Source organism: Myxine glutinosa, chromosome 12, assembly GCF_964187855.1.
Source record: "Myxine glutinosa chromosome 12, kmMyxGlut1.1, whole genome shotgun sequence".
Classification (NCBI taxonomy): domain Eukaryota; kingdom Metazoa; phylum Chordata; class Myxini; order Myxiniformes; family Myxinidae; genus Myxine; species Myxine glutinosa.
In genome coordinates, this window is record NC_136272.1 from 79,169,882 (window position 1) to 79,185,379 (window position 15,498).

The 15,498-nt window shown below is 45.9% G+C and overlaps 2 protein-coding genes across 2 annotated transcripts in view; one reads left to right on the forward strand and one right to left on the reverse strand.

Moving 5' to 3' along the window:
- The window catches only part of LOC137437545 (kinesin heavy chain), a 100,591-nt gene extending 92,755 nt beyond the window's left edge, over positions 1-7,836 (forward strand). Inside the window, exons 20-25 of the mRNA XM_078766276.1 lie at positions 707-778; positions 1,023-1,127; positions 1,247-1,463; positions 1,729-1,882; positions 2,440-2,524; positions 6,810-7,836. Coding sequence (XP_078622402.1) covers positions 707-778; positions 1,023-1,127; positions 1,247-1,463; positions 1,729-1,882; positions 2,440-2,524 — 633 coding nt within the window. The 3' untranslated portion in view covers positions 6,810-7,836. The remainder of the gene's footprint in view (positions 1-706; positions 779-1,022; positions 1,128-1,246; positions 1,464-1,728; positions 1,883-2,439; positions 2,525-6,809) is intronic.
- Positions 1-15,498, reverse strand: part of LOC144888467 (uncharacterized) — a 790,732-nt gene that overhangs the window by 334,866 nt on the left and 440,368 nt on the right. The window lies entirely within an intron of this gene.

The window sequence follows — 15,498 nt, forward strand, 5'->3', positions numbered from 1 at the left end:
TGGAACGGCAGATGTAAAGCAGAAGAGGTGTTAAAACAAACCTGATTATCGTTGACTGAATCAAAGCTTTTTAAACCACACTTGGTGGCGTAATAATTAGAATGTCTGCTCTGAGTCGGTAGGTTGAACACCATCCGAGACGTACCAAAGTCTTTTAAAATGGTACTTGCTGCTTCCTTGCTTGATGCTCAGCATTTACAAGTCAACAAAAAAAAACATGTTTTAAGGCTACACACTTTTATTTTTTTAAAGTTTAAAACAAATATATATATATTTTTTATTTTATTTTATTTTGATAGATGAAAATGTACCAGAAAACAGGACCGTGGACCAAATTTCAGCTCTCGAGGATGTATGGAACCTATAAAACGAATGGCGCAAATATTTGAAACGGGACAAACAAACAAAGTTCAGATGAAGTTAAATAAAAGTGTGTAAAAAGGATAGAGCATGGATAAACAACCATAGGTTGGCAATCATTGCACAGACTTTGATGGGCCTAATGGCCTCCTCTTTCTTGTGTTGAACTTCCTCGTAAGGGAACTCGTATAACTTTTGATTAGCCTTTTGAGCATTTTCTTGTTTGGGGAAAGTACATCGAGAGAAAGGAGTTAAAACGTTTCCTTTTCCTTTGGGCACTTTTCTTTTTTGTCACAAACCTCAGGTGGTACTTCAGTTCTGATTGGCTGTTTGGCTTGTGTTGCAGGCCAAGGAGCTGCAAACGCTGCACAACCTCCGAAAGCTCTTTGTTCAGGATATTGCTACCAGGGTCAAAAAGGTTGAAACTCACCCCCAACATGCTTGCCTTCACTTATCAATCCATTTCCCAAATCCACCGCTGCTGTCTCTCTCATCCCCATGGTTGTACGCAGCACATTGTCTGAAATCCTGCTCTGCTAAGTGTCACGTCTGATCTCTCTTTCTGCATTTTGCTCCCTTACAGTCTCTTTGGTCATTCCTTTTCTGAAAACCTTGTCGTATCGCTGATCTTGCCTAATGATGTCCAAACATGCCATTTGCAGACTGCAGAGATGGATTCAGATGATACGGGGGGCAGTGTGGCACAGAAGCAGAAAATCTCCTTTCTTGAGAACAACCTGGAACAACTTACAAAGGTTCACAAACAGGTGCGAAGGATGGATTCCCAAAGTTTTAGGCGACAAAACGGCAGATATCAAGTAAGTAATGGAGATCCAAAGGGCTAATCCTGACGCTGCATTTTGTTTTATTTTTGTTCTTGGACCAGCTGGTATGTGACAATGCAGAGCTGCGCTGTGAGCTTCCGAAGCTGGAGAAACGTCTTCGTGCTACGGCTGAGCGTGTTAAGGCTCTTGAGACTGCATTGAGGGAGGCCAAGGAGAGCGCGCTTCGAGAAAGGAAGCGCTACCAGAACGAGGTGGATCGCATCAAGGAGGCCGTCAGAACGCGCAACATGGCACGGCGTGGACACTATGCACAGATCGGTGGGTAGCCTCAAAAGGCCTGGCATTTAAGGCAAATCTGACCCCAATATGATTGGAACATAGTACAGATTACCCAGGTGAAGTCACAAGTTCACCTCTCGAAGGGGCCCAACTAAGCTCTGTCGTTTTAGTGTGGGAAATATATAACAGGAGTGTAACACAAAAACGTGATAAAGGTTTTCCTGGTGATTTTCATTTTGCAATCATTTCTTGCAATTAAAATTGAATTCCGTATTGATGCCCATGTTCATTTCATTACTCTCAGCGAAACCAATCCGTCCGGGACAGCACCATGTTGCTTCGCCAACACACCCGATGCATCGTGGAGGTGCCTCCATGGTCACCGGGGGAACGGCTGCAGGGGGATATCCTCCAATTACGGTGCGAGGTGGAGGTGCTGTCACCCGTCAAGATAAAATGTAAGATCGTGTTGTCCATCTTCCCACATAGTTTCTCGCAAAACTCCAAAATTCCAGGAAACGCGGGCTATTTTTGAGAAATGGATGCTTTCGGACATTCCATCCCACTGAGAGTAAATGCTAACATGTTGGCTGTCCCAGCACACCCCAGATTCCCCTATACTTTAAAAACAACAAACATTTTGCTACAAAGTGTTAAACTTGTGCATATTTGGCCTGTAGGACAGGAAACTATTGGAACTTTAGGCTAATAGCCTCAATATCTGATTTATGTCTAATGTGCGTTTTGAGGTTTTTGTACAACTTTCTATGCAGCCAAGTCTCGGCCCACATGTATTGGTCGATTTAATAGGTTTCGACAAACTTTGTGAGCGTGAAACCTTTTGCAGGTCATTTGGAGTTTTGATACTTATCGTCAGTGTTTTGTAAGGCTTCCCTACCATCCTCAAAACAATGAAAATTACTTGAATGAATTTTTTTTTCCCTTCAAAATAATGCTGAAACAATCTTTATAGCAAGTTCATCTTCCTCTTTCCCAACTTCCCGAACACTTGCAGGAACAATGGTGGAGTCCATTGTGGATATGAGGTGGACGATGCTGCAAAACACCACATCTGTCCGCAAGAGACTGCGGCAATCTGAGTGGGTATACTAAAGCGGTGTGCAGACATTTGCTGCCCCTCATTGGCGATCTCATACACCCTCCCTCTCCTCCTTCCATTACTCCTGTACTCTCCCAAATTCCTCACTCATTTGGCCCTTTTTCCTCACTTGCCTTTTCTCCACTATTATCCGTTGATATCTATTTTTATTCTTCTTATGTTATGGTTCTGTCGCCGGCCTTCTCCCCTTATCAAGGGGGGATTAATCCCCTTGTCTTTACTGGCCTGGCGCGAACCGAGACTTATTACGTCCTTTCCGGGCGAGCGCGAAATAGGGTTCCGGGACCAAATTCCCGCTCGTACCTAAGTACTCGCGCCGCCACGGAAACGAGGAAACGAGCCTCGCACGAACCACGTGAGGTTGGAATACGCCAAGCGGTTTGCGTACACGTGATCCGCGCAGTTATAACTAATGGAACCCAATTGGAGCGATCTTATTCGTGCCACGCTTAGTCAATTGGAGAAATCACAGAAACGATCGAATTCAGAAGAAAGGAAGAACAGATTGATTTAATGATTATCACACGTATATACAGTACAGGACAAAGAGACACAGAGAAATCCTTATACAGTCTTATTCTTAATTCCCAAAGACAACGGGCCCGTCTGACACACTCACATGGGGTATTGCAGATGGGCAGGTGTTCCCCAGCGCGTCCAAGGATGGTTCTCGTGCAGCTCTCCACGGTCCCCGGCACGTCCGCGAAGATGGGGATCGGCGAAGACAAGGCCACGCAGCGCGTCTCTCGAGCAAAGGCGATATATCGGGGCGAACGGCAGGGAGGGCTTTTATGGCAAAGGGCGGTTACGCAGCCTTGTTCACTCGCTTGGCTGAAACGCGCAAGTTCGTTATAAACGCCCTGGCTGCGCCCGCGTATCTCTAGCGATAGTCAAGTTCATCAAGCGGTACAGAGTGAGTGATGCAAGTCCTCTTCTCTGCAAGTCCTCTACCCCCGGCCAGTCCTGCACAACGCTGCAGTCCTTTTTTGAGGGCTTTGCGCATCGGGTTATATAGGCCCACCCCGCAAACCTTCTGGAACTCACCAGACTCTTCTCACCACGCCCTCTGACGCCATCACCTCTGAGCCCTGATTGGCGGCTCATGCTTACCGTCATCGCCTCTGCCGCCCCCGACCTCGACGCCGCCACGACCTTTTTAGGCCTACCTCGTGTTAACTCGACTAGTGAGCGAGCAAAGGGCAGCAAAATGGATTGCGCCTACCGAGGTAGAATGGTTTGCCGAAGTAGGACCTATTCACCTGTCTTTACACAACGCAGGATTAACACTGGAAAGGGCCTACTCTCACATAAACTAGGACATAACTATACTACAAACGAGGCTACATGTTGCTTGTGTGACTATCTAAGGGGGGGCAACCTTTAACCTTTATTGAGCTTACTGTACACATCTCAAAACCATCTCAAAACTTTAAAAATAAAAATAAAAATTTTAACCCTGGTGTTGGCTTAGCGGTTAGGGTGCCGGCTTGGGATCCTAGGGTCCTGGGTTCGAATCCCGGTCGATCGCTGAATTAACGCCAGGGGGGTTGACTCAGCCTGTCATCCTTCCGAGGTCGGCAAATTGAGTACCAGCTTGCTGGGATGAATGATCCCGGTGTGTACGCTGGGATGAATGATCCTGGTGTGTACCCCGGTTTAGAATAGGTACACTGTATCCCTGCACATCGTAAGAGGCGACTAAGGGTTGGCGTCAGGAAGGGCATCCGGCCATAAAAACATTGCCTCAAACAGGGAACCATGATTGTCATGGGGCCCGCAAGGCTAACCCCCGCTCTAGCGGGGAAAATGGCCTTAAAACGATCATTCATTCATTCATTCACCTATTTTTATTCTTCTTAATTTTGTTTACCCCAACCCACCCATTAATCATTTCTGTGTATGTAATACGTAGATGGCCTCAATATCTACTATAAATGGAAGAGGTATGTGTGTGTGTGTGTGTGTGTGTGTGTGTGTGTGTGTGTGTGTGTGTGTGTGTGTGTCATGTTTTTTTGTGGTGTTCTACTAGAGCTTTCTGATGTTGAATGTGATACACCAAAATGATCGTTATGATCTCCTGAGCTGATTTGGCTAATTAACTACAAATGATCCAGATTAATTCCCATGTTTATAAACGTGCGCCTTGTTAAGGTGTATAGAGCAGTTCAATACATTCCTTATAATGGCATTCCAATTATAAAATAAATAACAAAAAGAATGACAACATTTCAACAAAGCATATATTAATTAATACTAATAATGCTCACAACAAAAATAGTAGTAGCATAATTTGGCAGTTATAGTAACGAACGTGTAATTCCCGCCCTGGCCCAAGCTGGGCTTGGTGAAAGGTAAGCTAATGCTCAAGCAGTACGGCAGGCAGGTATGCTACAAGGCCGTGAAGACCAATGAAAATTTGGTCCAATTGACCAATGGGCCAACTGGTCACTTAAAAATATATATATTGAAATCCGCACTTTGTGCCTTTATTTATTTATTTATTTCACTTCGTTATGGGATGGTTTAATGTTATGAGGTTTCGTTATTGCGAAAGATGATGGGAATAGAGCCTGTGATTGATGCTGTGAAGAGGAACAGGTTGAGATGGTTTGGTCATGTGTTGAGGAAGGATGAAAGTGACTGGTTGAGAAGAGTGATGGAAGTTAATGTAGAAGGAAGTAGAGGACGGGGAAGACCGAGAAAGACTTGGCTAAAGATGGTGGAAGAAGAAATGCGGACAAGGGGGTTAGCAAGGAGAGATGCAGAAAATAGGACAAAATGGAGAAGATCGTCATGGGGACCGCAAGGCTAACCCCCGCTCGAGCAGGGAAAATGGCCTTAAAATGCATGTTGTTGTTGTTTCGTTATGGGGTGGGAATGTTTTTTTACGTTGACGCCATACACATTGGTGATTATGAGTAAAGGTTTGAATGAAAGAACTGAACATTTTGGGGAAAACCAAATGAGGTATTTAACAACAGCCAATGCTAGAATATCGCTTGCCATTTGATTGGCTCTTTTTATATCATATAAATTAATTTTGAGGCTCTCAACTAAATCTTTCTCGAATTCGCCTTCTCCATTCATATCTGTCCTTCACATGGTCCACGCTCTTCAAATGTTTTTCCAAGACGTCCCTCCACCCTTAATATCTGTCATCCTCTTGATCTTTTCCCTCTAATTGGCTCATTCCTGCTTTAATCCCTCATCGTGTCCAAACCACCACGACCTGGTCTTTATATCCAACCTAAATGGTCACTACATACCTTTCAATGTTTGTTACTTGCAAAATCGAAGATTTTTCATGTATATTGGTCGGTTGCGTTTGTGGTTCTGTCTGCCTGTTTGTTTGTTTGTCACCGGCCTACAGGTCACAATTCTAAACCGATCGTCACGAAACTTTACCAAGTTGTATAGGTCGTCCCAATTGAGAAGCCTTTTGATTTTGAGGTCAAAGGTCATCTGGAGGTCAAATTTCTACAATCGCCATTTTAAATCCGATTGACTTGAAAATTGAATAACATTTGTATATTGAGTCAATAAATTGGGAAATGAACTATTTTAGAGGTCAAAAGGTCAAAGGTCAACTCAAGGTCAAGTTTTAAAAGTCAATTTTCATCTACAATGCCGTCAATTCTCAACCGATTGACTTGAAAATTGAACAGCATTTGCATAGCGAGCCACTAAATTGGGAAACTTACTATTTTTGAGGTAAATCGGTCAAAGGTCAACTCAAGGTCAAACTTCCAAAATCATCACTTTTCATCTGAAAACCCATCAATTTTCATCCGATTGACTTGAAAATAGAACAGCATTTGTGTATTGCCTCACTGAATTGGGAAACCACCTATTTATGAGGTCAAAAAAGTCAAAGGTCAACTCAAGGTCAAACTTCTAAAATCATCATTTTTCATCTGAAAAATCGTTACTTTTCATCCTGTTGACCCGAGCTTTGATCAAGATCGTAAATTTTAATCTTCATGAAATGGACAATTTGCTCTATCAATGGATAACTTTGGGGGGTCGGGGGGGATTTTGCAAGTATCGTGCTATGCATGACGTCTTCTTGTTTAAACATTAGTATTGTCAGTGTCATCATAACTGTCTGTAATCCACTAACAGCGAAACTCTCAAACTGCAGTTTCTCTTCTCCCCTTTACTCATTTGTTCCTTTTCTCTTTTTTTCTCTTTCTCTTTCTCTTTTTCTTTTCTTTTTCTCTTTTCTCTCTTTTCTCTTTTTCTTTTCGTTTTTCTTTTCATTTCAGGTGCAACGGAACGAAGATGGTGTTTGGTGAAGGAGGAATGTAATATTATTGGTTTTGTCATGTTATCACATATCTGCACCTCAAATCAGCACTTGTGACAATGATTCCACCTCATGCCTTCTCGTGTGATTTCCATTACCCTCCTACTTCCGCTTTCACCCCACACACCTATGTACAGCTACCATTGTCCCGCCGGGTTAGGCACGTCCCGTTCCAAGTAACTAACTCTTGGATCTGGCCTTGTTATAGTAACATCCCCAAAATGAGATCTAGCCTGCTGATGTATGTTACCGTGGTGATAGATAGCTATGCTGCTGTTATTTGGTTGAATTGGAGATCAGGTTGAGATCCGGAGAATGGTCAGAACACGATTGGGAATTGTGGCGGAAGGAGGGTTTGTGGGTATGGTGATGTCGGGGGTCCCTGCTGGGCATTTCCCATTGACAGTTGTTCTACTGGAACCTTACTGAGCAATAAGGTTGGAGTTGCCAGTCAGTCCTTCAATGGTAACTGCTAAGCAGCGAGCCCTTTTTAAAGCATCGTACTACCTGCCGACCCCTCATCCTCTCCTATCGGCATTGCATGGGATTTGGTCAACCAACCTCATCACCATTTGCAACTATGACGAATACGAGAGGATGGGGTAAGTTAGGCCGGTTGGGAATAGGAACGCTGCGACGTATCTCATTTTAACACCCCCTCCGTATAATGCTGAAAAAGCCGTCCATTTCCTCGTTCAAGCTTGCTGTTCTCCATTTCAACTCCCGGCCTACAAGGATAGAAAATATTATATAGTCACTCAAAGGTAAAGCTACTAGCGGAAGCACTGCATTTGTTGTTTTTGTATATTTAGGTTGTTGACCATTGTCTGTGTACAGTAAGGCGTACGTCCCCCGTGTCGGTGCATGTGCTGTGACTAGTTTGCATGGCCTTTTGGCGGTACCAGGCCTGTTCGTTTGCTGTGCTTGTGACTTTTGTTATCTGGTGCTGTCATTTTTGTTTTTCTTCAATAAAATTATTCACTCCACAGTGACTGGTTGTTGGCTTTGTTCTGACATTGTGCGTCTTGCCCTTAATCTACTACTACTTTCACGGTCACAATGATTCCCACCTTGTGGGGTCGGCCAGGGGAGGCTTTTGGGCCCTGTCTTTCAAAAACCGACTGGACAGGTTTGACATCCGAGTGAAATGTGATTTTGGCAGGAATTTACAATTTATTCAGGGTCCACTGGCTAATGCTTGCAGACCGGTCGGCCCCAGCATAACATCCATCCAAAAGGGACCGTGGGCCCTGCCTGCTAAGCACCAATCTGACAGCCCTGCAGTTTGGTTGAGAATCGAATCCAGACAAGACGGATCAAAGGTAAGTGTGGTACCCATGCACCATCCTGTCTGCCTCTTGCCATCAATTCCTCATTATGATTGAAGAGGCATTTGTGGGCTAAAAACCAGCAATGCACCAGAACTTCCATGTCCCGGATGCTGATTCCCTCGTGCAATAAATGTTCATGTCCTGGATGCTGGTTACCTCGTCCAATAAATGGTCATGTGCTGGATGCTGGTTACCTCGTCCAATAAATGGTCATGTGCCGGATGCTGGTTCCCTCGTCCAATAAATGTTCGTGTCCCGGATGCTGATTCCCTCGTGCAATAAATGTTCGTGTCCTGGATGCTGGTTCCCTCGTCCAATAAATGTTCATGTGCCAGATGCTGGTTACCTCGTCCAATAAATGGTCATGTGCCAGATGCTGGTTACCTCGTCCAATAAATGGTGATGTGCCGGGTGCTGGTCCCCTCGTCTAATAAATGGTCATGTACCGGATGCTGGTTACCTCGTCCAATAAATGGTCATGTACCGGATGCTGGTTCCCTCGTCCAATAAATGTTTGTGTCCTGGATGCTGGTTACCTCGTCCAATAAATGGTCATGTCCCGGATGCTGGTTCCCTCGTCCAATAAATGTTTGTGTCCTGCATGCTGGTTACCTCGTCCGATAAATGGTCATGTGCTGGATGCTGGTTCCCTCGTCCAATAAATGTTCGTGTCCTGGATGCTGGTTACCTCGTCCAATAAATGGTCATGTCCCGGATGCTGGTTCCCTCGTCCAATAAATGTTTGTGTCCTGCATGCTGGTTACCTCGTCCGATAAATGGTCATGTACCGGATGCTGGTTACCTCGTCCAATAAATGGTCATGTGCCGGATGCTGGTTCCCTCGTCGAATAAATGGTCATGTCCCGGATGCTGGTTACCTCGTCCAATAAATGGTCATGTCCCGGATGCTGGTTCCCTCGTCCAATAAATGTTCGTGTCCTGGATGCTGGTTCCCTCGTCCAATAAATGGTCATGTGCCGGATGCTGGTTACCTCGTCCAATAACTGGTCATGTGCCGGATGCTGGTTACCTCGTCCAATAAATGGTCATGTGCCAGATGCTGGTTTCCTCGTCGAATAAATGGTCATGTACCGGATGCTGGTTACCTCGTCCAATAAATGGTCATGTCCCGGATGCTGGTTCCCTCGGCCAATAAATGTTTGTGTCCTGAATGCTGGTTACCTCGTCCAATAAATGTTTGTTTCCTGGATGCTGGTTACCTCGTCCAAAAAATGGTCATGTCCCGGATGCTGGTTCCCTCGTCCAATAAATGTTTGTGTCCCGGATGCTGGTTCCCTCGTCCAATAAATGTTTGTGTCCTGAATGCTGGTTACCTCGTCCAATAAATGGTCATGTGCCGGATGCTGGTTCCCTCGTCCAATAAATGTTCGTGTCCTGGATGCTGGTTATCTCGTCCAAAAAAATGTTCATGTCCTGGATGCTGGTTACCTCGTCCAATAAATGTTCGTGTCCTGGATGCTGGTTTCCCTCGTCCAATAAATGTTCGTGTCCTGGATGCTGGTTCCCTCGTCCAATAAATGTTCGTGTCCTGGATACTGGTTCCCTCGTCCAATAAATGGTCATGCCCTGGATGCTGGTTCCCTCGTCCAATAAATGGTCATGTGCTGGATGCTGGTTACCTCGTCCAATAAATGTTCGTGTCCTGGATGCTGGTTCCCTCGTCCAATAAATGTTCGTGTCCTGGATGCTGGTTCCCTCGTCCAATAAATGTTCGTGTCCTGGATGCTGGTTACCTCGTCCAATAAATGTTCGTGTCCTGGATGCTGGTTCCCTCGTCCAATAAATGTTCGTGTCCTGGATGCTGGTTACCTCGTCCAATAAATGTTCGTGTCCTGGATGCTGGTTCCCTCGTCCAATAAATGTTCGTGTCCTGGATGCTGGTTCCCTCGTCCAATAAATGTTCATGTCCTGGATGCTGGTTACCTCGTCCAATAAATGTTCGTGTCCTGGATGCTGGTTACCTCGTCCAATAAATGTTCGTGTCCTGGATGCTGGTTACCTCGTCCAATAAATGTTCGTGTCCTGGATGCTGGTTCCCTCGTCCAATAAATGTTCGTGTCCTGGATGCTGGTTCCCTCGTCCAATAAATGTTCGTGTCCTGGATGCTGGTTACCTCGTCCAATAAATGTTCGTGTCCTGGATGCTGGTTACCTCGTCCAATAAATGTTCGTGTCCTGGATGCTGGTTCCCTCGTCCAATAAATGGTCATGTCCTGGATGCTGGTTCCCTCGTCCAATAAATGTTTGTGTCGTGGATGCTGGTTCCCTCATCCAATAAATGGTCATGTGCCGGATGCTGGTTACCTCATCCAATAAATGTTCGTGTCCTGGATGCTGGTTACCTCGTCCAATAAATGGTCATGTGCCGGATGCTGGTTACCTCGTCCAATAAATGGTCATGTGCCGGATGCTGGTTACCTCGTCCAATAAATGGTCATGTGCCGGATGCTGGTTCCCTCGTCTAATAAATGGTCATGTACCGGATGCTGGTTACCTCGTCCAATAAATGGTGATGTCCCGGATGCTCGTTCCTTCGTCCAATAAATGGTCGTGTCCTGGATGCTGGTTCCTTCGTCCAATAAATGGTCGTGTCCTGGATGCTGGTTCCCTCATCCAATAACTGTTCGTGTCCTGGATTCTGGTTACCTCTTCCAATAAATGGTCATGTCCTGGATGCTGGTTCCCAGGTCCAATAAATGTTCGTGTCCTGGATGCTGGTTCCCTCGTCCAATAAATGTTCGCGTCCTGGATGCTGGTTCCCTCGTCCAATAAATGTTCGTGTCCTGGATGCTGGTTACCTCTTCCAATAAATGTTCGTGTCCTGGATTCTGGTTCCCTCGTCCAATAAATGTTCGTGTCCTGGATGCTGGTTCCCTCATCCAATAACTGTTCGTGTCCTGGATTCTGGTTACCTCTTCCAATAAATGGTCATGTCCTGGATGCTGGTTCCCTCGTCCAATAAATGTTCGTGTCCTGGATGCTGGTTCCCTCGTCCAATAAATGTTCGTGTCCTGGATGCTGGTTACCTCTTCCAATAAATGGTCATGTCCTGGATGCTGGTTCCCTCGTCCAATAAATGTTCGTGTCCTGGATGCTGGTTCCCTCGTCCAATAAATGTTCGTGTCCTGGATGCTGGTTCCCTCGTCCAATAAATGTTCGTGTCCTGGATGCTGGTTCCCTCGTCCAATAAATGTTCGTGTCCTCGATGCTGGTTCCCTCGTCCAATAAATGTTCGTGTCCTGGATGCTGGTTCCCTCGTCCAATAAATGTTCGTGTCCTGGATGCTGGTTACCTCGTCCAATAAATGGTCATGTGCCGGATGCTGGTTCCCTCGTCCAATAAATGTTCGTGTCCTGGATGCTGGTTACCTCGTCCAATAAATGTTCGTGTCCTGGATGCTGGTTCCCTCGTCCAATAAATGTTCGTGTCCTGGATGCTGGTTCCCTCGTCCAATAAATGTTCGTGTCCTGGATGCTGGTTCCCTCGTCCAATAAATGTTCGTGTCCTGGATGCTGGTTCCCTCGTCCAATAAATGTTCGTGTCCTGGATTCTGGTTCCCTCGTCCAATAGATGTTCGTGTCCTGGATTCTGGTTCCCTCGTCCAATAAATGGTCATGTCCTGGATGCTGGTTCCCTCGTCCAATAAATGGTCATGTCCTGGATGCTGGTTCCCTCGTCCAATAAATGTTCGTGTCCTGGATGCTGGTTCCCTCGTCCAATAAATGTTCGTGTCCTGGATGCTGGTTCCCTCGTCCAATAAATGTTCGTGTCCTGGATTCTGGTTCCCTCGTCCAATAAATGGTCATGTCCTGGATGCTGGTTCCCTCGTCCAATAAATGGTCATGTCCTGGATGCTGGTTCCCTCGTCCAATAAATGTTCGTGTCCTGGATGCTGGTTACCTCTTCCAATAAATGTTCGTGTCCTGGATTCTGGTTCCCTCGTCCAATAAATGTTCGTGTCCTGGATGCTGGTTCCCTCGTCCAATAAATGTTCGTGTCCTGGATGCTGGTTCCCTCGTCCAATAAATGTTCGTGTCCTGGATTCTGGTTCCCTCATCCAATAAATGGTCATGTCCTGGATGCTGGTTCCCTCGTCCAATAAATGGTCATGTCCTGGATGCTGGTTCCCTCGTCCAATAAATGGTCATGTCCTGGATGCTGGTTCCCTCGTCCAATAAATGGTCATGTCCTGGATGCTGGTTCCCTCGTCCAATAAATGGTCATGTCCTGGATGCTGGTTCCCTCGTCCAATAAATGTTCGTGTCCTGGATGCTGGTTCCCTCGTCCAATAAATGGTCATGTCCTGGATGCTGGTTCCCTCGTCCAATAAATGGTCATGTCCTGGATGCTGGTTCCCTCGTCCAATAAATGGTCATGTCCTGGATGCTGGTTCCCTCGTCCAATAAATGTTCGTGTCCTGGATGCTGGTTCCCTCGTCCAATGGTTACACTTGGAGCGTCCACCCTTTGTCTCGGAGGTCAGCGGATCGAACCTGACCCCAGCCGAGTCATAGCAAAGACATTTAAAATGTGCTCAGCATTTAAAAAAAGGATGGAGCATTGACAAACAACCATAGGTTGGCAACCATTGTGCAGGCTTGATGGGCCTAATTGCCTCCTGCGTTGAATTTTCTATTAAAGGATCTCGTATTATTAGCTCACCTGGAACGAAGTTCACTGTTCAGGGGAGGTAATGCGATGGCACGTTGTCAGTCCTTTAGTCCGTCCGTCAGTCAGTCTTAGTCCGTCACTCAGTTAGTCCGTTTGTCAGTCTTATTCCGTCAGTCAGTCCGTCTGTCAGTCCATCTGTCAGTCCATTAGTCCGTCCGTTAGTAAATTAGTCCCTCCGTCAGTCAGTCCGTTAGTCCGTCCATTCGTCAGGCCATTAGTCCGTCCGTTAGTCAATTAGTCCCTCCGTCAGTCAGTCCGTTAGTCCGTCCATTCGTCAGGCCATTAGTCCGTCCGTTAGTCAATTAGTCCCTCCGTCAGTCAGGCCATTAGTCCGTCCGTTAGTCAGTCAGTCAGTCCGTCCGTCAGTCCGTTAGTCCTGACTCCGTTAGTCCATCCGTTTGTTCATCTGTCTGTCAGTCCGTTAGTCAGTTAGTCCGTCAGTCAGTCCGTTAGTCCATTAGTCCCTCCGTCAGTTAGTCCGTCCGTCAGTCAGTCCATCCATCAGTCAGTCCGTTAGTCCATCAGTCAGTCCGTTAGTCCTGACTCCATCAGTACGTCCGTTTGTCAGTCAATCAGTCCGTCAACACTTGAAACGTCTTCTCCGAAACCGCTGATGCGATTGCGGCGAAATTTGGCACAAATTATATTTGTTGTTTTGTGACTAAAGTTTGTTCACGGCATTAAAAGAATTCTGCCTCTATTGGGGTCAACGGAGGCAGAGGGTGGGATTGGGGGGGGGGGGGGGGGGCGGTTGCCCCCAAAATAGGTATTTTCTTCTTTGTTTATTTAAAGTCTTATGATTATGTTAGTTTGATTCTACATGCTGCGCTGTCTTCCAGCGACCATTCAAATTGGTTTAAAATACCTTTAGTTAGTGCAGTGTACTGTTTATTCTACCAGGTGAGCGCCGGGGGTATTTCCCCTATCCCTATGTTTATTAGTAGTCCAGTTGAGTTCATCACATACTGAACCCTCCGTCGTCTGTCGTCGTCGTCTGGCGTCTGTCGTCGTCTGTCGTCCGTTAACTTTTCGACGTTAACACTCCAGCGTCCACAAATATCAACCGATTCTGATCAAACTTGACATGCAGCATCCTTACCCCAAGGACCAGGTTGGTATTACATTTCAGCCCGATCCGTTGAAAAATGGCGGACTTCGGCGACCATTTTGTTTTTGGTCATGAAAACGACGTTAACACTCACGCTTCCACAAATATTAACAGATTTTGATCAAACTTAGAATGTTTAACCCTTACCACACAAGGTAGGTTGCTATTGCATTCCAACCTGATCCGTCACAAAATGGCCGCCATAGGCCGCCATATTGTTTTCAGCTCCGAAACGACGTTAACGTCCACAAATATTTATGGATTTTGATCAAACTTGGTGTGTGAGACTCTTACCACATAAGGTAGGTTGCTATCGCATGTCAACCCGATCTGTCACAAAATGGCCGCCATAGGCCGGTATATTTTTTCAGCTCTGAAACGACGTTAACAATCTAGCGTCCACATATATATTGACGAATTCTCATCAAACTTGGCATGTGAGACCCGACCTACTTTAAAGTTGTCCAGTCAGTTCAGGTGAGTTCTGCTTCCCTGTAAGCTCTAGTTATTAGTGAGCTCCACCACGTGCCCTTTTAGTTTAAACTGTTTCTGTCTTTCAGTAAAATACCCGAAGTGTGATGTTGGTTTAACAGTTAAGGTGGTTGCCTTACGGTCTCGAGTTTGATTACCTGTCGTGCCGTTAAATAACATCAGGTGGGTCAGCATAATGAGTACCAGCTTACTAGGAATGGGGGACACTGCATCAGCGGCAGAGCCTTACTTCCAGAAAATGATGCAACCAGCAACCACAGGCTGCATACGAAACAATAAGTGAAAACGATGCGTTAGAATGTTTATTCATACTTTACACAAATAACCTCTTATCTTATGAATTGCACCAACAATGACGTCAGGAGCCCTTTACGGCCGCAGGTGACAAGGCTTTAACGCTTTAACGTAAACAGTTCAGATGTCCATTTAGAATCCTATTGAACTCCCATTGTACAAAGATCACTGTCGGCTTTGGCCGATCACAGGATGGTCTGCAGGTGTGCACACTCGTCACTCGCTAAGCTTTCTATCCTGGCTTCGAATCGATGACCTGACCGATTAAGGAGGAAATGAGTTGGAAGGGGGCGGACCCTCCGGGCAGGTAAGGGGGTGGGGCGTATTATCATTGATATAATAATCTAAAATTGGAGGTAAGAACCGAACAGTGCCGTCAATATACACGGTACTGGAACCGAACAGAACTGGAGGGAAGTCTCGAGAACGCCCCGTAATCCGTTTGTATTAACACTGCGTCTGACGTCATCCAAGTACTATCACACGTATGACGTACGAACGTACTATCAACATGGGATTTTCTCGAAACAATAATCGCTCCAGGCAGTGGAAAGCGAAAGATAATTATGAGGAAAAAGAAATTGTGGACTTAAAAAAAAGTTTGCTAACAAGGAAGAGTATAAGATGTACCAGGTGTAACCGAGCGAGGTTCGGTCGCTCTAAGTCGATCACTCGGGAAACCTTGGAGTGCCACCATCGGCTCCAGTTCGCGCCCAGACTGTCCCAACAACCA